Below are 21,947 nucleotides of genomic sequence, written 5' to 3'. Positions count from 1 at the left end.
GATACCATTAACTTTTCAGTATCCGCCTTGTTCTACTGAGTGCCTGGATACCTTGGAGTGAATGACAAGCTTCTTTATATCTGTTCTCACTAAACCAGCATTTTTAAATTTTATCTTTGCTGATATTTCACTTCTGTGCATCAACGAATTGCTGTACTGTACACTGTATGGCTCATAAGAAGGCGGTGACACGATTCCACAATGTTAACTTGGTATTTATTTACAAAATTTACATAACCAACTTGACTCTGTAATTGAAATGTGGGCACACGTACATGATTGAGTACTCGGGCGATTCGAAACAGCAGAACAAATCTCAATAATGTTGAGCATATATGTGTTCTTTTCTTGTCACACTATAAGTATAAAATTCCCATTAAAATTTCTTCGTGGAGGCTTTTGATGAAAAAATTTATATTCACTTGAAAGAAATTATTACACTTGAGCACGTGCACTTATTACTTCGTTTTACAAGCGTTAAGTTTTCTTACATTGACTAGATTTCTTTTTCCAAAGAAAGTGTCGCAAGCTGGCTGTAACGCAGATGCAACTATGACTTGCTGCTGATGTTTACACAGCTCTGGAGTTTCGTATTACACTTCATACAGTGCAGTTTCTTTTAGCCCTTCATGAATGAGTCTGTCGATGTGCCGAAAAAGCAAGCAGTTTAATATGTACAATACGTGTTGCTTCAAACATCTGGAGCAAGCAACGTTGCGCACTTTAATTGTTTGCTATTTGTTTCTGCCATTTAGCTCTCGCAAGCAAAAACACCTTTAACAAAAATGTGATACCATGGTAGAAGATACCTAGGTTAACGATACATGCAGAGCGATTTCAAACACCATTACAACCCGTAACAACATGGCAGGCACATCAGCCCGCTTCACGTGCGACCTTCGTCAACAACATACGCGCACGAGGTTTATTAATTTTTTTGCGCTTATTATTGTTGGTTGCTGTGCAGATCAGTGGCCACTTAAACAGCATATACAAAAGCTGCAGCTGAACTACGTTTACAACGCTGCGATGTTCACACGTGTCGCAAGAACCTGAGAAGCAATCAAAGAACAGCGTGCCCCGTTGGAGTAAATGGGGCTCAGATATTTAAAATGGTTTCATGATGAGCGTGACCAAGCGGACCTGCAAAAAGACAAAAGAAAAAGCGACATGTGATAATTAGGAACGCTTGCACCACTACTTCCGCGCCAGGTCTTTCACATGGTGAACCACGAAAACCAGACTTTCATCGCGCTATATACCTGCACCTAATGGACGCGTTAATTATTTGCGGAGTTGCCTGACACAATGTGATTGTTGACTCTAGTACGTGCTTGGTCTCTAATGTGACAAGCGGCACTCAGCTAGCCCTTTTATAGTTATCGGCTGGTTAACGCAACACTTATTATGACACTGCTCAGCATGCCTAAATAGAAACATGCTTCAGGTTTTCGCGCGGTTAGACTGGGAATGTTAACAAAACCGTAGGTTAGCAGATTTTGTGAGAATAGCGAGACCTGCTTAAGAAAGGTTAGATGGTAGACGACAGAATGAAACATGCGCTCAATTTAAACTCTTTTCTTTCGTTGCGTGGGAGATTTTTACCAACGTCATTTGTGTTGATTAACTTTGCTACAAAAGTACAGAGCAATGCAAGGGCTCTCTTCCTGCGTGAGTCTGAAAGCTTGTCTCCGAACTCAAGGAACCAAAATCTGTGCAGTGCATGGTGCCGTACCGTAATCTTCTGTCCGTCCTACGCTCTCCAAAATCACTGTCACTCAATGAACTCAAAGAAGGTGATGTGAAGCGCACCTGCTTCGCAAAACCTGTTTGGTTGGGCTTCCCGTGCGAGGTTCTCACTGAAATAGCGTCTTATATTAGGATTTTGCATTTGACAATGCTGGGTAAGCCTTCTTCTAGAATACTCACCAGTGCATCATTGAAGTAGTGGCTGAATGTAGGTCTTAAGGGTGTATTGTAATGCAGTGTTTTGTTCAGGTCCACAAGTTGCCGCGGGCTTCAAGTTTGGAGTTTCTCGACTGCAGATCATTCCTTTGTCGATTTCGGTGAACTGTTGCTGCCCGCCGGCCCCTTTAGTATGTCGTATGCGTTGGTTAGCCTCTTCTACGTTGTTGATTTTTTTTCTATTACTCCCTATTATAGTTCTCAAGCTGAACTTCTATGTAACATACATCGAGTATCACGAACAGTCAGTTGAGTCACTTGCACAGTCGCGGCAAGGTCCAAAGGAAACAAGCCATCAAGGAACAAGAAAAAAAAATGAAGAAAGAAACGAGACAGTAACTGCGAAGAAAAAAAAAACCTCAGCGATGAGCGATGTGCACGAGTGTTTCTCACGAGTCTCTGTTGCCTTGTTGACAATGTCCTCTGACAGGCAGTCCTTAGTGTGTAATCATCCATGTATTCTCCGTGGATGTCACTTTCGATTCAGAGGATCGCAGTGTTCGCTTCACAAGAACAAGCTTTTGTGGACGATTGTTTCGCGCGCTGTCGGCGCTGCAGCTCCGACGCTCGGTGGGTGAGGAGGGCCGAACTCTGTTACCTCAGCCTGGCACACGCAGTTGCCAGGCAGAGGGCGAGGAGGACACCGAACTCTGTGAGCACCGTTGCTACTTCTTGAGGGCTCGAAGACGAGAGGGGCTTCCCGTCATGCTGCATTGCGGCCGGCTTCTCGCCTGCAAATGAAAAGCAAGAAAAAAAAAACGTTTAAAACATTACACACACACAACGCACAGGCTGGGGACGTATTCTGGGAGGATCACTTTCGACGATACTATCGCCCCGGCCATCAGACGCACGCTTATTGGCTGGTTCAGTAAAACCAGGACCAACTGATTGACTGGTTGAGCACGCCGTCACGCGAAGGCGATAGTATCGCTGCAAGTGATCGTCTCAGAATACGTCCCCTGGAATCTATGGGAAGTTAAGCTTTCGTGAAGTGGTTAATTAAATGCCCTAAAACTGTTCATCTTCTGCTACCATGTTTCACAGTATAGCGATTACTTGCCCGACCGCTAAGACGCCTCGCTCGCTACCCACGTGACGGACGCCACCGCAGATTACAGTATCTCCAGGATCGGTGCAGTTTACTATTGCACCGTCTCTAGAATCAGACCAAGGGTGCTATGCAGGATGCGCCGAGTTTCTCGTTCGCACTAGTTTTACCCGAGTTTGCTCGATGGCAGTCAGTGAACGGAGATAGCAAGGAACGTGCAATAACAGCAGGCAAAAAGAAATGTCGAGATAAAGCCGCGTATGACAACATGAGTGCACCCTGTGCTGCACAGTGCTTCCGTGTTTCAAGCACAGAGGACTGCGCAACAAAACGCGCCAGCGCCGCGTATTGTTATCAACGTATTATCGCAATTTAGCAATACCGTCACTGTCCCGCTGTCTATCCGCACACTTGCTGTGAGCCGCTTGCCACTCCTTTCTCGGGCGCATCAAGGGCGTGCATCCTCTTTCGGGCATTATCTTTCTATCCTCCGTCGAATGTGAACAGGGCACATGCGGTGCATTCTTACACCTACACTTTCCCTCAATCGAATACATTGAAATACAGCAAATAAAATAACAAGCATTTTATTTCTTAAAGTATCGTCTTAAAGTAGAGGTTTTTCGTTTTGAATGCTATGAATGTGTGATGACAAACGGACATCGAGGGAATTATTAAATTTTGCACTTTTTTTGCTGCGAGTGGCGACCGTGAGGCGAAAGCTTACAAGTGGATACATTCTAGAGGGTCGCACGCACGAGGGAGTTCATACGGGGAGCAGTCGCCAGGGGCGCTGCAGTGCTATTCTCGATAAAATCGATGCGATAATGACGCATAAAGTCAGTCATGACAATGAACTGTCCATTCCCTGTCTATTAGGGGAATGGCAACGCAGCGCTGCGGCATGGCTGCTCACCGCAGATGCTTTCACTGAGGCGGCTATTAAGGCCGCCGCTTTACCAACTGAAACGACACTCTAGCCATAGAGACGGGGGCAACGGCTGTCGCTGCAAAATTGCTGTGCGACATTGTAGGGTCCGTAGTGACGCAGCACAGTGAAAATGCACCAGTGTATCTGCGTGCGCGAAGTCTCCGCGATGCATTGCGAAGAACAGCGTGCTGCCCAGCGACACAATTTATAGCTTGTCACCGCTTGTCCTGTAAAGGTGCCTCCGTCCGCATGTACACAGAATTTGAGTGGGTTGTTCACTCCAATGTGCTTGCCGATTGCCTCTGCTGCTGAGCTAACAGCGATCGCAGATGGATATCGTAACGACGCGCAGTTATCGCATTTTGGCGGGTGAGGGCTCTTGTATGCAGTTAGGAAATTAGACTTACAACGCAGGAAGGTGTTGCAATTGTTTAGTGTGCCGTGCTTGTGATGAAGAAATGCCATCGCACTGGGTGCGTTCGCGCTGACCATGTTTGCGACACTGCGGGTCCGATACATCACTGATGACAGAGCAGCCATCTCAAATGACAGCTGCGATACGTTGTCGTTGGAAAACACTACACACTGCTCAGGATCGTCGTCCACCGCGGTGCATCGACGCCTTGCAAGCAGCTACAGTGACCTGCCGATAATTATTTGCTGTGTGCTACATCGCCACAATGCAGGCAGTGAACCTTTAGTGGGGCCATCACAGCCCAAGAAAATATATGCATAAGCCCGCGAAAGTCGACGCTTTTTTTTTTTTGATAGTGGTGCTCAGTACATCACCTAATGACAGTGCGTTGTGCGTGTTTTATTTCGCTGTTCAAGATTGTTAATGCCGCTCAGTTCCGCACCACGTCGCTGTTGCCAAAAAATAAGTTGGGCGTGGCCCAACCATGGTGGGCGCACACAAGAGTTACATGCCTCGCACGGGGCGTGACCTATGGTTTTGATTGACAGGCGAACTCGTGCCAAACTCGTACATTGCGAAACCGCCCTCGAGTTGAACTCATGAACATGACGGCGGCAGCAGCAGCCTGTGTCATCGCATCCAGCGGCAGTAAGCGTCAATATGGCCGTCTGAACCCGTTCACCTATATGACCGACGTAGAGTTTCGCGTCATTTTTGCCTTTCCAAAACGTCAGTGCAGCTGGCTGTGTGACGAGCTCGGCGAAGGCCTTCGTCTGCGGAGACAGCGTGGCGGGCAAATTGTGCTTTCCGAGCGCAGAGTGGTGTGACTAGGCTGCGGAGGAAAAGTTCGTGCGATCGCTTCAGCTCTCTCCTGTTTCAAGCACTGCTCGTCCACCGCGCCCCAGTCCCAGGCCAAGTCCGGCGTCGTCATCGGAGTATTGGGGCACCTGCGAGCACCTGGGGTTCTACCCGGACCAACCAACCTACGCAGGCGAAGTGGTCACAATATATTGGAAGGCTCAGAATGGACGCCGGGCTGCCTTCCGGTGCCAGAGCTGCTGAAATCAGTTTTCGCAGTTACACAGTACCGCTGCACTGCACGGGCAGAGAGGCGAAGGAAGTTACTTCGCCAACACGGACCGCCTCGGCCGTCCGAACGACCACCTCTCCAGGCGGCAAATGATTTGGCTCACGTACTACCTGAGCCAAAGCGTAGACATATGGCTGCTGAAGGAGATGACCGGATACTTGTTTCCTCTATCGGAGCACGCCATCGTTCGACTAGAGGAACTACCCCCGTAAGTTCGCGAGGGACGAGCTGCTGGCGCAACCTCCACTCGGTGTCGAGTGCCGAGTGCCTTCATCGACGAGTGCCTTCTTCGCGGCGAGGAAAAGTACAATCGAGGCCGCCTAATGTCGGGCGAGAACTTTCTGCTGGGCTGCCAAAATTATGGCGGTGTTAAAAATGGTGGCCCATGGGTCTCCGGCATGTTCTGCGCGACCAGAGGGGTGCTGCGACTTTCAAGGTGACCGACGAAAGGCGGCGATGCTATGCGCTATTATTGCAGGCAATGTTCAACCGCGGACCATTATTCATAGTGACGAATTGGCCGCGTACAAATATATCACAAATTTAGTGGATGCTAACGGGGCTATGCCTCAATCTGCATTGGGAGATAGTCAACCACAGCGTGAACTTTGCTGACCCCATAATGGGCGTTCACACGCAAAAAAAAATATAGAAAGATATTGTCAAGAAGTGAAGCGTCACCTCGTCAGCGATAGGTACAGGGTTACTGCACCGATGCTGGAGTCCCACTTGGGATGGTTGTGGTGGCACTCAACGGCCACGGGCGTTGCAAAGACCCTCTCTTGCGTTTGTTAGAAACCATGGATCGCTCGGGCTGTCCAGTATAAAGACTATTTCCTACGGCTGTTAGAAGCCATCTCTCAACGCTTTGCAGTATGAAGGTGCATCGCAAAGTAGAAGAAAAGTTGTCGCAGTTTCACCTGAAAGGCGAAGCATCAATTGCGATAGCAAACTTGTAGAGAGCTATATGGAGTAATGATATTAGCTTTATCAGCTGTATAAACTTGGACATGCAGCAGCATCGGCAACACGCAGAACTGTTGTCGACGCCATCGGCGTTTTGCCCGCGTTCGCTCAAAATGCGTGCGGCGTTGGTGACTGTTGCCGGAGCCTCTGATATAAATAGGCACTGCGTGCCGCAGCTAAACGTCGCCTCCCTTCCCCCCCCCCTCCCCCACGGCCTCTCGCTCGTCGGAAGAAGGCACGTTTGCTCTACATACATGGTGATTGTGAAGGAGAACAGAGAGTAAGAGAGAGAGTAAACATTTTATTGCAAAAATAAAAGGTAGTAAGAGTGTGGGAGGGACCCCTAGTCCGGGGTCCCTAGAACGATCTCAGCGACAGCACGGGCCCGTTGAACTAGGGCCCGGCGGACCTCGGGAGGCCCGTCGCGGAGGGCATCCTCCCACAGCTCTTTGATGCGGAAGGGGTGCAAGATGACTGGCAGGGGAGGGAATAATTTTGCGGTGCACTCCACGGTGACATGGAACGCCGTGGGGGAGCTTCTACAGCCCGGGCAAGAGTCTGCGTAGCGGTCAGGGTAAAATTTATGTAGGGAGAGGAGATTGGGAAACGTGTTTGTTTGGAGTTGGCGGAGCGCCACCTCTTCCTCTCGCGAGAATGACAGCGGCGGCGGACCCATGGTGTGTCTAGCTCGTGTATAGTATTTTAATACGTCTCTGTATGTGAGTGGGGAGCCCGCCTGATCTGGACTCCGATCCTCGTCATGCCGGGCAGCTCGGAGGGTAATTTCTCGAGCGACCGCGTGTGCGCGGTCATTACCCGGCAGTGAGGCATGGCCAGGAGTCCAGAGCAAGTGGATGCGCTGTGGGGCAGATGTGTCTGTGTTTGGGGACTGGTGTAGGATGTGGAGAGCTGCCTTGGAGAAGCCGCGTCCCGTCGAAAAGGCGCGGCATGCCTGCTGGGAATCGGTTAGGATATACACCTCCCCAGGAATCTGGAGAGCGTGTCGCACAGCAAGCGCTACTCCAAGGACTTCTCCGTGTCCAGGTGTAGAATTCCGTAAGGAGGCGGCCGTAATAAACGTTTCAGCGCCATCCAGCACTACCACGGAATACCCGTTGTGGCACCGAGCAGCATCCGTGTATAGGGTATTTGTCTCAGGGATGTCACCGAGCATGCGCACCAGGTACCGTACACGGGCGCGCCGGCGTCCCGCGTCATGCTCAGGATGCATGTTTCGTGGTAGTGGGTGCACCTTTAAGGCTGTACGGACCCAAGTCGGAATAGTGATGGTGATGTCTTCATCATAATTGTGCAAAACTGGATGTCCCAATCTCGAGAGCAAGTGCCGCCCAGTGGGTGTGAGCAAAAGACGTTGTCTTTGACTGGCCCACTGAGCTTCCAATAACTCACTGAGAGTGTTATGCGTCCCTAGGGCTAGCAGACGTTTCGTGGCGGTGTAGTGTGGGAGGCCGTGGGCGAGCTTGGTCGCCTTTCGCAGCATTGTGTCGACCCGTATCTGCTCCGACTGCGTAAGTCTGTGGAAGGGAAGGTGGTAAGTAATGCGACTGATCACACAGGCCTCCACCAGGCGCAGTAGGTCCCGTTCCCGTAGACCTGAGCGCCTGTTGGAGACCCGCCGAATCATGGCCAAAGTCTGTTCGGTCTGCCGGGACAAGAGAGATATAGTGTAGTTCGCCTTCCCATTCGCCTGAACGTGTAGTCCAAGAATGCGAGCACGGTCTACCTGGGGGACAGGAACGCCATCCACGTGCACCGTGATTTCGGGTGGAGGGGTAATGCTACGTGCGCGGATGAGAACAAGCTCGGACTTTTGTGGGGCACAGGACAAGCTGCCCTGTCGTGCGTAAGCGGTGACGATGTCGACGGCCTGCTGCAGTCGATCCTGAATGGTCCCGTCTGACCCTCGCGTCGTCCAAATCGTGATGTCGTCTGCGTAAATCGCATGTGCAACATGGGGGATCTGGTCGAGCTGCTGAGGTAGTCTTGCGAGGGCGATGTTAAATAGAGTGGGGGACAGAACTGATCCCTGAGGGGTGCCGCGACCTGTGAGGCGAATCGTATCTGTCCGATGTGGTCCTATTCCAATGGTGGCTGTTCGGTCCCGCAGAAAAGAGCGAATGTAGTTATACATGCGGCTGCCGCAATGTGATTCTGCGAGATTTCGAAGAATCAAATCGTGTGCCACGTTATCAAATGCTCCTTTTAGATCAAGGGCGAGGATGGCCCTCGTCTGGGCACGGGACGGGGGGCCGATAACCTCTTCCTTGAGCTGTAGAAGCACGTCCTGCGTGGAGAGATGTGCCCGGAATCCGAACTGTGAGTGGGAGAAGAATGACTGTCGTTCGAGAAAAGGTTGCAGTCGCCGCAAAAGCACGTGCTCCATTAACTTTCCGATGCATGAAGTAAGGGATATTGGCCGTAAATTTGCTATGTCTACGGGCTTTCCTGGTTTGGGTATTAGCGAAATGTCAGCATGACGCCATGCCTGTGGGAGCGTGCCCTGACGCCAGTGATCATTGAATAGCTTTGTCAGATGATGGAGGTCTGAATCACTGAGGTTACGAAGGGTGGAAAATCTGATACGATCTGCGCCTGGGGCCGTGTTTCGACGGAGATCTTGAAGTACCACGCGAACCTCATCGATTGTAATGTCCGCGTCGAGTTCCTCATTAGATTGTTCTGCGTGCGGGTAATTCAGATACTGTGGAGGTGTGCCGGTAGGGATGAATCGTTTTTCTAGCTCTTTGAGAAGAGCAGCCGGATCGTCTCGGTACTTATGTATTAAGCTGAGTAGGCGATGAAATGTTTGCGTCCTTGTATTTGAGGGATCTATGAGTGCGCGAAGTATCGACCATGTTTTCGCGGTGCCTAGGGTGCCTGAAAGACGCTCGCAAAAACCTCGCCAGTTGTTTCGGACGAGTGTCTCAGCATATTCTTGTGCCTCCTGCGAAATTTGGGCGATACGCCGGCGAAGCTTGCGATTGAGACGTTGGCGTTTCCAACGCCGCGTGAGCCCCCTACGTGCCTCCCACAGATGCAGTAGGTGCGGGTCTACGTCCGGGGTCGCAGTTGTGGTAACCAGTGTGCGCGTACACGCATCTAGGTCAGAAGAAAGGGACTCGATCCATTGCTCGTATCCTAGACCTTCAGGAGGATTCTGTCGGCGCTCCCTGAACCGCGTCCAATCCGTGATGCGCACTTTCCGCTCGGGACAGTGTGCACTCTGCAGTGGTAGGGTAGTGGCCACGATATAATGGTCACTGCCTAGATGTTCATCGAGAGGACCATGCGCAATCACTGGTCCTGTATTTTTGGAAAAAGTAAGGTCTGGGCACGTGTCACGTGTGACGCTGTTACCCAAACGTGTTGGGTTCCCTGGGTCTGTATGTAAGGTGTATCTCAAGTTACATATGTCATCCCAGAGTCGAGTTCCTTTGGCTTCAGATTTGCGGTACCCCCAAACTGTATGCGGAGCGTTGAAGTCACCGCACACGAGAAGGGTGCGCCCAAGGCGTCCGAATTCTATTAGAAGACGATGAAACGAGTGTGTGCGTGAGCGGGGAGAACTGTACACGTTAAGTATGAAGAGACTGCAACTGTTCTTGCCCTGTGTAATGATTTCAAGAATTTGGTGTGGGATATCGATGTTTATAGTGTGGGAGTTGCACGTTAAGTGTTTTGATACTAGGGCTCCCACGAGTGGAGAGGTACCCGTAAAAGTGGTGAAGCCGGATAGGGAAGGGGAGCAGTTTGGTTCCTGTAGGAGGATAATATCAGGAGGATGTGTGGACATAGCAGCGTACTGTTGCAGGGATGCCCTTTTCCGACGGTATCCTCTGCAGTTCCACTGCCAGACCACGAGCTGCTGCTTGCTAAGGGTCGCCATCATCCTCGAGAGAGGAAGCCGCCGGGCGTGAGTATGGGTGCGATCTTCTTGCACCTGTAAGGGGTGGCTGGGGACGCGCGGATTTGGAATCCGGCAGGGGTGCGCTTATAGAATCCAAACGGGAGACTAACTCTGCGAATAGGGCGTGTGTCCGCTCTTCTGATGCGTGTATGACGCTTATGATCTCCTGCCGGAGCGCTAGAGACTCCTGCCGCGCGCTCTCTATAGCTGCCTGTATTCTGGCGTTTGTGCGCTCTATTGCAGCTTCCAGCTGCGCATGCATGTGAGCGTGGCGCGCTTCCATGTCACGGCGTAGCCGCGCGATTTCGGGGAAAGGATTACTGTGGGTGTTCGGTAGGGGAGTAGAGGGGGACATGTTGTGGGGTGAAGGTTGGGGGGGAGCGAGCTGTGGGGGATCCCGCGGGCAACTTACCTCCCGAGGTGCCGCCTTGGCATTGGTGTTCTCCGGGGCCTGGGCCTGCTGACGGTCCGGGGTAGCTGCTGAAGTTGCCAGCTTGTTTAGTAGTGCCTTCTTGTAGGGCTGCGGGGATGCCTGAGACGCCGGGGTAGTCTGACGCTTCACCTGGTTGCGGGCGGAGGACGACTGGGAGCGTGATCGGGAACGGGATTTGGAGTTTACCCGAGCCTTGGGGCGGGATCTGGACGGCGTCTTCGAACGAGACCGGCCAGCTTTCTTGAATGATGTTCCAGAAGCAGGGGTTGTCGCTGATGGAGGATCCGCATTGGTGGAGGCCTTCAGTTGTCGCTGTTCATCTTCGATGGCTTTTTTCACCCAGGCTCTGTTGAAGGGTTGTCGCTGGCGTTGCGGGCACTTCGGTTCAGTTGTAGGATGGTCCCCTCCACATGATTTGCACCGGGGAGAGCATGGGTGTGATGGGATGGGATTCTCGATGCCGCACTGTTCGCAAATAGTGACGTCTGGTGTGGGGCAGTGGTCGGCTCGGTGTCCCAATTTGAGGCACGTTTTGCAGACTGGCTGGCGGGGACGGTGTGGGTAGCAGCGGAGCTCTGCCCCAAGAAATCGGACGAAGCGTGGCACACGTAGGCCCTCGAACGTGACCAGTGCAATATTCGTCTGACCCATCATTCGAGCCTGTAGTATCTGGATTCCAGATGCTTGCATCTCTTCTACCAGCATATGTGAGGAGGTGCCTGGTTCCAGTCCCGGAACGATACCCTTGCACGAATCATCAGGGGCGGCTAGATATGCAGACACCGGGTAGGTGCGTTGGCTGATCGACAGTTCCTGGATATTCAGCAGGGCGTCTGCGACGTGCGATGATGGGGTGCTTACTATTGCCAGGTTTTGTTCTGGCCGGGTCCTTAGGATGAGGTCTCTCCGGTCATTTGGGCTCACTCCGGCCGCTGTCCAAAGCGCAGTGGCCAACGTTGGTCTGGGCCATTTATCCAATCTCAGGCCTCCGAGAGGCCGGAGGATAACTTTTTCATCTCGGAGGGGAAGAGGAGGCAGGCGCTTTGGCCCGCTCTGCTTGGGCTCGGCGGAAGGGTGTTCAGAAGCGTTCTGACGGAGCGACGCCGTTTCGTAGGGCTGCAGCGTTGCGGGCGCGTCGCTTGTTGCGGACCACCTTCCAACAGGCTCCGTTGTAGGCTTCGTCTTCTATGGTGTCCGTGTCGATGGCTAAAGGTGTGGTATCCTCGTCCATGTCCTCCCCCGGTGGCGAGTCATTCGTTTGTTCTGTGATGGGAACGCTGGCAGCGTCGCGGTCGCTCAATGCTCCGATAGCTGCTGGCTTGTCGTCGGTTGTGAGCGTCTCTTCGGCGTTGCTAAGCATTGTTGGCACCGTTTGCTCGTTAGCGCACTCCGAAACAGTGCATAATAGCGGTAATGATGTTAGACGCTGCCTTGCTGCAGGGCCGTGGTTGGCAATGTCGTCAGTAAGAGCGCGAGGTGGAGCGGTGCCCACCGTGAGCGACATGCATCGATGCAGCCGTGCCTAAGTTGGGCAGACGCCTGTTCCGTTAGGCTTATTGGGGCGTTCCCCGCGTCGAAGTCTTCAAGGCTCGTGAGATGATGGAAAATGGACTCACAGTGACCCCAGAGGTATCGGGTAGCTCCGGTCCACTAGGTGAGTCGTATGGTGTACATGAATCGGGCACCGGAGTCGATGAAAATCCAAAACACAGATCCGAAAGAGGAGCCCCATGCGAAAACACGTCCGCACACCGTGGCCTCCTAGCGGGAAATCCAGGAGAACAGAGACGCCTACTTCTGCAGCCCTTAAGCGAGCACGGCGCAGAACGCGCGTTTGTTCTCCGCCGTGCGTTCACTCCCCGTGAAAGACGCGCCCCTCGCGCCCTTTCACTCGCACATACAGCGTTCGGCGCGCTGGCGCTGAGGGGCGCTGAGCCGTGCTCCCTCAAGGGCTGCAGAAGATAGCGCCAACCTTTCCTTTTCCCTCAAGAACCACTTATCTATGGCGCTGAGCCGTGCTCCCTCAAGGGCTGCAGAAGATAGCGCCAACCTTTCCCTTTCCCTCCAGAACCACTTATCATGGCGCTGAGCCGTGCTCCCCCAAGGGCTGCAGAAGATAGCGCCAACCTTTCCCTTTCCCTCAAGAACCACTTATCATCGGCGACGATTTCTTCTCCAAATGACATCATACGGAACCTCACGGCGACGGCGACGGCGACGCCGACGGCAGAAATCTGCTTTTGAGTGTCCATATAATTGCTATCGCAATAAAATAAAGCGTAGTTTTCTGACCCTTGTATGAGTGCTTTCCGGCATACCTGAGTGCTTACACGGTAAGCGCGCGGCAAACAACTTCTGCGCTAGCCGACGCTCAGTTCGTCTCGCAGCCTTACTTTAGCGCGAGCAACGAGCCATCTCTTAAAAGCGCAGTGTGAAAACTAGGCGCACACCAATTTGTGCTCGGAAATGGGAGCGCAAGCACGTAGCGAGCCGCACCAATCCAATCCAGAGGAAAGAGAAGAGCAACGAGCGATCTGTTGAAACCCTAGTGAGAAAAGGAAGCGCACACCAATCGGTGCTCGGAAGTGCTAGCACAAGTACGTAGCGAGCCGCGCCAATCCAAGGCAGAGAAAAAAAAGAGGAGGATCAGCGTCCCCTCGTGGTATAACGCGAAACGTATTATACTACAAATTAGTCTAATACACATTCAGTCTGCATCTTGTAAACTTTAAAACGCTTATAACCCAAAATAATGTGACTAATATTATTGTACTAAATGCATTTATTTTATAACTTGCTTGTGCCTGCAGTGCACTCGGTGGAACGACAAATAAGTGAAAGAAGCCACGATCATGCACTGACGGTATGATCACGTGAGCCCCAGTTTGTCGACCGCCCATATGGCAACGCCCAAGGGTTGATAGCCAACCAGAGTGAATCTAGATAAAGGAACGATACAGGAGGCGTGCCGACGGACAAACTTTGTCTTGTTACCATTAGTTCTTTCATCTTGGGGCGTCGCCAGAGCTCGTGAAGATCCCGAATTTCGCCAAACTCGGCGCATCCTGCATAGCACCCCAAGTTACTCGCCCAGACACCGACCGAGCAAGACGCGCTGAAGCCCGGGAAAGAAGGCATAGAAAGCTTCGCATGAATAAAATTGTACGCTTGAAGGTGTTTATTTGTTGCCGCGAGGATATTTATGTACCGTTTGTCGTTTTATTGTGCAATTCCGTACAGAACATAACTGGTCACCGGAAGATCTGTAGTAAATGTAGAAATCGCCTGGCGGGTTTGATGCTATGCGGTAGCATACGAGAGTTTATAGGCCAGCTGCCCGCTTCCAAAGAAACTGAATATTTCATGAAAAACATGACTGAAAACACATTTTCAATTCGACATACCCAACCGACAGTCTAAATTTTATTTCACAAAACTATTGTCAGAATTATACTAGAATACGAAGCCTCTATTTGGAATCTATTTTATAATGCAACTCAGAATAATGCACCTCAGACTAATGCTCATCAGATTAATTGCAAGCAATTGTCACGTCCAAGAAAAGCGCCCGATACTCAGCGCCAATAAACTTCATTATGGAATTCGCGGGAATCGTTTTCCGAAGCACGATTAAATGCACTCCCCACGCCAAAGTTGCTCAGCCATCGTCTTTCCCGGTAAAGTGTTTCGCGGGAGTGCACTCAGGCTGCAGGAGATGAACTTGCGCTTCAAAACGACGAGTGTAATAAAGGAATAAATCCTGCAGGTGATTGGATTTGCATCAATACGCTTTCCTCTCCCCCTTCAGTGCTGCACGTGGCCCCGCCATCAGTCTAGCACGCCCTTCTCTGGCATTCTGTTTTCACTTAAGACTGACAAAAGCGAGAGAGAGAGTCAGAGAGAGAGAAGCTGCGCCATAATTTACAAGAATAGCGGGTAAAACACGCAAAAAAACTGAAAAAAAAGAAAAAGGCGCAGAATCAATCCCAGGACGTAAAATTTAATAAAAAAAGGCATGCTGCCAGGAGAGAGGCCTTCCGTGACGCCGAGAAAAAAAAAATAAAGCGACCCCATGGCGGTCGATATTCGGGTCCATGCAGTGGAACGAGTGGCAGCACATTCCATAACGCCTCACAGCGCCCGAGACTGACGAGAAAGGAAGGAAGCAGAGAGGGTTGGGACAGCATATCGCCACTGACGCCCGCGCAAAGCGCCACTACACGCCGGGCATCGTTCTCTTTTATTTCCGCGTGCCCCTATGTCTTTTCTCCTTGCCCTCCGTAAGAGCCATTTAGATTCGCGAAATATCAGCAATTCAATGCCGACGCTCGGGGAGCGGGGTAAGGGCCGCTAGTGGAGAGCTGGGCGAATAGACGCGTGAGCGGGCTCGCAACCAAGCCGCCGAGCACTGTGGAAATGCAGCGACGAAGGAAAGCAATAACGCGCACACTTATGGGACTCTGCCTGTCCGAACCCCAGGCGCGTGAGAGAGAGAGAGAGACTTGGAATCGTTTTATAACTGAGAAGTTCTCGCTCCCAATGCCAGCAGCCGGAACGAGGTTGCGGTAGGCTGGAGTTCACCGGCTGCAGCAAATGCTGTACTGTGTAACAGGTGCCAGCCCACCGTTCATAAACGTGGGAACAGTCATGTCCAGAGCCGCGGGAAGAAGTGAAGAAACGAAGCTCGGAATATAGTAAAGGCGCTTGCTTCTAATACGATTTTTGTTTCTTTTCGCCCAGCGAGACCCGACAGCATAGCCGACAATGCTATAACTTAAGGCGCGCAAGGTACAGAACGACGACATGAAAATATGCTTTCAGATTCAGGAACTATGAATATGAGAGCTAATTAGATGGTTCTCGCGCTTTACCTTAGCGCAAAAAGAAAAAGCCTCCACAAGAGGAAAGATAACCCTTGCACGTATTAGAGATGCTTTCTTTCCTAGGCCTCATTAAGAACTCCAAGATGCATATTTATGTCGCTGAGAAAAAAAATTGAAAGAGAAACTGTTCTGCGAATTATTTGTTTGTGTGGAGTTCAGGAAATGGTTAGGTTCTCATCTCGTCATAAATTCAGTAATTTCGTTTCGTTATCTTCAGTGCTCGCGGCCCCACCGCAACTCGTTTTCGGCTGTTGCCGGAGAACAGAAAAAGGAAAACTCGGGTGGCCGTGGTAAAAACGTTATCTCCCTGTTTGTTTAATGACCGCGCTAGAACAATGAGGTGCGACTAATAGCATATTGATGAGGGCAGGAAGCAGGCTGCGGAAGAAACACAGGCCCTCCCAGAAAAAGAGATACAGGGGCCAATACCGGTCCAAAGCCTGCGGGACTTCGCGCTTCCGAGTCACGGAAATACGCGTACCTTTTCCTTTCAAACATGGCTGCGTCGTAGTTTTTCTTCCTTTAGTAGATACATTCGCGGGACGATTCTTCTGCCTTTAAAAAAATAGCATAATTGTAAAACTTCAAATACTCTACACTTCAATATTATCCAGTTTAATTTGGACTGTAGGTTACGGAAGAGAGGCTTTTTGAGTCTGTTACCTGGGCCGCGTCGTCGGTTTCGAGTCAATGCCTCTTTTTTTTTGTTTTGTTTTTTTACGTTGAGAACTTTAGTTCTTTTTGTGCTCCTGAGATGTTTCTCAAGAAAAAATATAGCGTAGCTTGCACTGGAGGCGCAATGCTATAAAGACAGTGGAGCTGATGGGAACTTAGCTAGTCCTGGCTTTTGGGTTAGGCTAAGCACTACCAAGTCATCCCCAGCATTTTCCGGAACTTATTGATTGTTGACCGATTATCGATTAGCCATTGATTGGCTATCGAATGGCTATCGCAAGGTATCGGCCAACTATTTAGGCTAGGCTAAGCACTACCAAGTCATCCCCAGCATTTTCTGGAATTTATTGATTATTGATCTATTATCGATTAAGTATTGATTGCCTATTGATTGGCTATCGCAAGGTATTCGCCACGTATTTGGGCTAGACTAAGCACTACCAAGTCATCCCCACCATTTCCCGGAACTTATTGATTGTTCATCGATTATCAATTACTTATTCATTGACTATCAATGACTGGCTAAGCTTAAGTAGTCCCAACCATGCTTATCTAGACTTAGCGAGGCTCAGCTTCGGTAGTTCACAGGGGTATGTGCCATTGCATTTGGACCCTTTCTGCACTACCGCCAGGATCAGCCCACATTTACTGTTTTTTTTTTTCGATCGACGAGCACTGTTTAACGGATAGCTTAAATAGCTTCGCTGGTAAAATTCAAAGGGATGTTTGAGTCATCGCTAAATGTCGTATTCACATAGTGCACACATAAGCGGGAACCGATTGCTATAAGCTGAGAAGACGCATGTCCTTTTGTTACCTCTTACAAAGTTGAATGTCTGATTATTTTTACTGCAGCCGCTTACAGTACAAGCTGAAATGAAAGTCTGTAGAATTGAACAGCAAGATAGCCAGAGCTGAAGTACAAGTGGCCCTCAAACTGGTAAGCACAAAACGTTATTTTTAACGCCGTTGTGAATGGTGAGAGAAGACTCTAAATCCTGCGATTTTTGCTCAGGATTTATATATTTTTCTGCAGAAAACAAAGAAATAGAGCAGCTTAAGTGCTCTGCACCTCAACCTCTTGACAGCAACCAATGCGTAACAGAATAGAACAGAAAGGAAACGGAACAGAACAGGGCAGGTAAAAAAAAATATAACTTGAGAAGAACCATTATCAATCCAACACAAGTCGTCTAATCGATGAACAACAAAGAAAGACAACCGTGTTCACCAGAGACAGGCTAGATTGAATTCTGTTCACGTTGGAAAGATGCAGCTGATTGCCCGACGCACCGACCAGTGACGTACGTCCTACGTGCGCACGTTGATACCCTACCCCTTCTTGTTATGCAACAATTCTACAGGTCAGGCTCATGAAAAGTGGAATCGGATGGATTATGTAAAATTACAACCAGCAAGCCAACTTTTAGGACTCTCAAGAAATAAAGGATATGGTAAAGCGAAATAACAGTGCTAACGTGAGAACAGCCGCAATGAGACAAGGAATCCTGAATAATTGTTTAAAAAGCATGCATTATTTCTGGTTTTCCTTTAGTTTCACAACAGCTCTAGCTGAGTTGTCATTGCTCCAAGGCGTGCATGAATAGGCGAAAATGTATTCCACGCTTAAATGATTTCATAGAATTTGGAACTTCAAGCCATTGTCGTCTTATGAAGAATAATAAAGACGTGGCTTGTGCGACCACAACAACTATCATTGGGATCAGGGCCCGAATTCACAAAAACTTCTTACGCTAGAATTTTTCGTAAGAAAGAATTTTAACCAATCTGGATGCAAGACATCATTAGCGAAGGCGGTCAGCCAATGGCAAAGCGAACTTACGAAAGAAAAGCTTTGTGAATCTGTCCCCTGAATCTTGCCTGCATGATCTTCGACTTCTTGGTGAGCTCATAACGATTCCTGCACAGACGACGCTATGCGATTGCGTAGATTGCTAAGAATGCATATTTTCAGTATAGAGTACAAGGCTCAGGATCGGATGCTCACTTCGTAACCATGACGTCGCTCAAAGATTTCGCGAAGGGTCGCAGAATGGGCCATTTGGTACTTAGCTTGCAGAGCTAAGACGAGTAAATCAGCAAACAGAAAAGAAGAGAAACCTCTGACACGGGAGAGGACTTAGAGCGAATAATTTTTTGCTGGAGTGTTAATCTTTTCACTGACAAATCTCCCCTATCGGCAGTATGCCATTCATTGCTGGAAGGAGGGCATAATTTTTTGACACCTTATGGTGTTCAAATAAAGAAACATCTCATTCCTGCGCGTACGAGTGCTCACAAAATATACCAACTTTTGGAACACAGTAGGCGGTGGAAAAGGAATTTCATCGATACCCAATTAAAGATACTACCACGAACCGGTTTTAAGGTGGTTAATCTTTTACTAATCACAATTGTGGCTTTATAGATGCTTAGTCAGAAATGTATTTGAACCGTCTTATAACAATTTAATAGGCACACAAATTAATAATTATCGCAGCCATGCCACAGGAGAGTTTTAAGAACGACATCAAGACATTCCCTCACCGTTCACGACGTGGACGCTGATGGACACGGGCTCGGCGTTGGCCGGGTCGCAGGTGTAGTTTCCCGAGTCGAGTGAGACAGCCTTGCGGATGTACAGTCGGCTGATGGTCCTGTCGGGGCCACCTTTGTGCAGAGCGATCTCTCCTTTGGCCGACACGTAGTTGATCATGCGGTCGTTGTGGTACCAGAACACAAAATGCGGCGGCTCAGGGCTCCGGCTTATCTCGCAGGTCAGGTTGATGGAGCTTCCCGTGCGGATGAAGAGGTCCGGACCACCTTCGATGACCGCTTTTGCCACTGCGACAAGGTTAGAAGTCAAGCTAAATGGCTGGAGCGGTCACGAGTATCTTCCTTGTGAATACATGGAAACCAAAATCATTCTGACACGTGACCCATAACGCACTATAAACCATTGAAAAAAAAACAACAACAACTAATCCGCGAAAAAACTTAATTGGCTTCGAAATACAATGCTAGATGCACTTGCTGCAAAAGAGCATTAAGAAGATGTACATGCAGATCTGACGCACGTGTTGGAATCTCTGTGAAACGAAACTATAGTGAGGTGGTTAATGAAATGCTACACACCAAACATGATGTGTACAACTGCGTTTATTTTCATTCGTTGCAAAATGTTATAAGCGAGCGCGCATGATAAAAATGATATACAAATAAGCTAGCGAGCGAAGAACGTGAGCATAAAAAAGTGTTTTCAGTGAACGTCAGTACAGCTCGTCTCTGCCTCACCCCTATCTACGCTACAAGCCCATTGCGGTAACGCGGAATATTGCATGACATAGAGGCCTTTAAAACAGCGTCGGCCCTGTCTTTACCAGGAATTGTTGCCTTTTCGGCCGCGGATCCAACTCTGTCAGCGCTTTATTGCCTGCTCATTCGACATGCGGGTTACATTTGTACCAGAGCAGAGAGTGGACCTGGAAAATAAGCCACTGTTTCGGTATTTTCAATAAGCTGATTACCCTGTGCCAATATAGAACCGGAAGCAGGTAAGAACATGCTTCCGCAATAACACCGAGGGCTAAACAACTCGCGTCTTTGCACAATAGAAGTGAAAAATTACTCCCGCAAAGCTTGACGACTTCCTAGCCAAGCGCATTAATCTCACGCAATAGAGGCCGGTTTCCCGGAATTGACGTTGCGTTCGAAGCTTAATAGGGCCGTAACATGGTGCGAACGTGCCTGGCATATAATATCACGCTACGAGCTTTATCCCTAGATACAACCCAACGTACAACAGGGAAATAAAATTCCCTACCTCCTTCTCCTGTTCTGCAACTAGCGAGCGTGCCTCGCAGCATTTGTATAAGCGTATATGCGTGCAGTTGTCGTCTCGGTGACAACGTTTCAATGCACGGTAATGACTGCAGCACGCGCGCTCGAAGCTGGCTTCCGGGGGAAGAAACGACGTCCATTCGAGCGAAGCGAAGCTCGGTAGCCTATTAACAGATGCATGGGTCTCCTGATTGCCGAGCAAAGGGGAGTCGTGGGTGCTCTTATGATTCCGTTAATGTCAGCGGTCATCGTGGGGCTCCCGACGACTAGAGAAATGACAAGGGGCTGGGCCAAACTATCAAGGACCAGGGTGCAAAAGAACAATAAAGAAAGCAAGCGACAGGGCATTGGGCACGGGCCTCCGGCCACCAACTAAGTCGGTCGACGAGCAGGCATCGCCGCGGGACAAAAGGAACGGGTTATCCGGGTGCTAGAGAGAAAAAGGGGGGAAGGGGGGGGGGTGGCAATATTGCTAATGAACCGGGCTGGGGCCTTTGTTTTCATTGGGTCTCGATAGCGTGCGGGTTCCGTGTGTTGCCCCGAGAACCGCTCGCCAGCTGCGTTTTCCTCGTGTCTTGGCACTCGGTGCTCCTGCGTTCTTCTTTCTTTTCTTCTCTTCACCCGTGTTCCGTGTTTATCCGTATCTCCGGTTCGTCGCGCGAGGCCCGAGGAAGAGCCCCGGGCTGCTCGCGGGATGGGGATCCCGTTTAATGGAGGCGGCGTCGATTGGGCTGTGACTAGCGCCCGGCTGCTCCCCGGCGGGGCCTAGTAGGCCGAAAACCCGCATGTATCGCTGTTGCGAAAGAGCCTTAAAAGATATAACAAGAGCGGCAGAAGAGGTCAAGGCAGTCGTTAGGCCTTGTGAGATTAGGCGAAGCAATACAGAAGAGCCGAGAGAAAACGAGGTCATCCTTTACTTTTTCTCACTTCTTTCTTTTTGATCTTGGGAGACCGAAATAAGTACCTATTTTGTATTTTAAGAAATGTGATGACAAGATAAAAGCTTTTTTTGCTTGTGCTTCTTCTTCTCCTTCTTTATTAAATGTGAAAAAGGGGGTATTTGGTCGCAGATAAAACCGGATAGCAGGATTTCATAGGTAGAGAAAACAGCAAGAACAACTACAAAGATAACGGAAATACAAGACATTGTCACAAGCCTATAACAATATGGCTTCTGTTATGAATTACGAAAGAAGAATGGGAGCCGAGGGGCTCGATTTTATTAGTCATAACCACATAAAGCCAACAGACAACGAAGCCAAGGAAAGCATCGGGGGAAATTAAGTGTAGTTGAAATTGGAACGTACAAAATAATGAGGAAAAGGGAAATGAAAGTGGACGAAACGAGAACTTGTCGCCTGCGGGAGCCGAACCCGCAACCTCCACGTTACGCGTGCGTTGCACTACGAATTGTGCTATAGAGACGGCCATCAATTCGTCCACTAACTTGGGTATTTATGTTTACTAGATCTAGCCCTAGGAGTGTTAGTCAGCGCCACTCAGAACCATGGTGGGCGGAATGAATGAATGACACTCATAAGGGTACAAATGTATAGGTTTGTGAAGATGAGAGAGAGGAAATAAATGGTCGAAGTAGCGAGAGAGGGAAAGAAAAGGATCACTGAAGGCAGGGAGATTGACTGCCCTAGGTTGGCTTCCCTGAAGTGCGGAGCCAATTTCTTCGTCGAAAAACAGACATATCCAGACAAAGTGTTCATCGGCGCACATAACTTGTCATGTAATTCACGAAGGAGTTAGAACGTCCCGTCT

General features: G+C 49.7%; 1 protein-coding gene across 2 annotated transcripts in view; it reads right to left on the bottom strand.

The window, feature by feature from the left end:
• Positions 1-202: 202 nt before the first annotated feature.
• The window catches only part of LOC119442870 (V-set and immunoglobulin domain-containing protein 10-like), a 413,510-nt gene continuing 391,765 nt past the window's right edge, over positions 203-21,947 (bottom strand). For both annotated transcript variants that reach the window (XM_049662428.1, XM_037707914.2), the window contains exons 4-6: positions 18,885-19,181; positions 1,930-2,696; positions 203-1,143 (exon numbers count right to left, since the gene is read on the bottom strand). In XM_049662428.1, coding sequence (XP_049518385.1) covers positions 2,560-2,696; positions 18,885-19,181 — 434 coding nt within the window. In that variant the 3' untranslated portion in view covers positions 203-1,143; positions 1,930-2,559. The remainder of the gene's footprint in view (positions 1,144-1,929; positions 2,697-18,884; positions 19,182-21,947) is intronic.

The sequence above is a fragment of the Dermacentor silvarum genome, chromosome 2, assembly GCF_013339745.2.
Source record: "Dermacentor silvarum isolate Dsil-2018 chromosome 2, BIME_Dsil_1.4, whole genome shotgun sequence".
Classification (NCBI taxonomy): domain Eukaryota; kingdom Metazoa; phylum Arthropoda; class Arachnida; order Ixodida; family Ixodidae; genus Dermacentor; species Dermacentor silvarum.
This window is presented reverse-complemented; position numbering and strand designations above follow the sequence as displayed.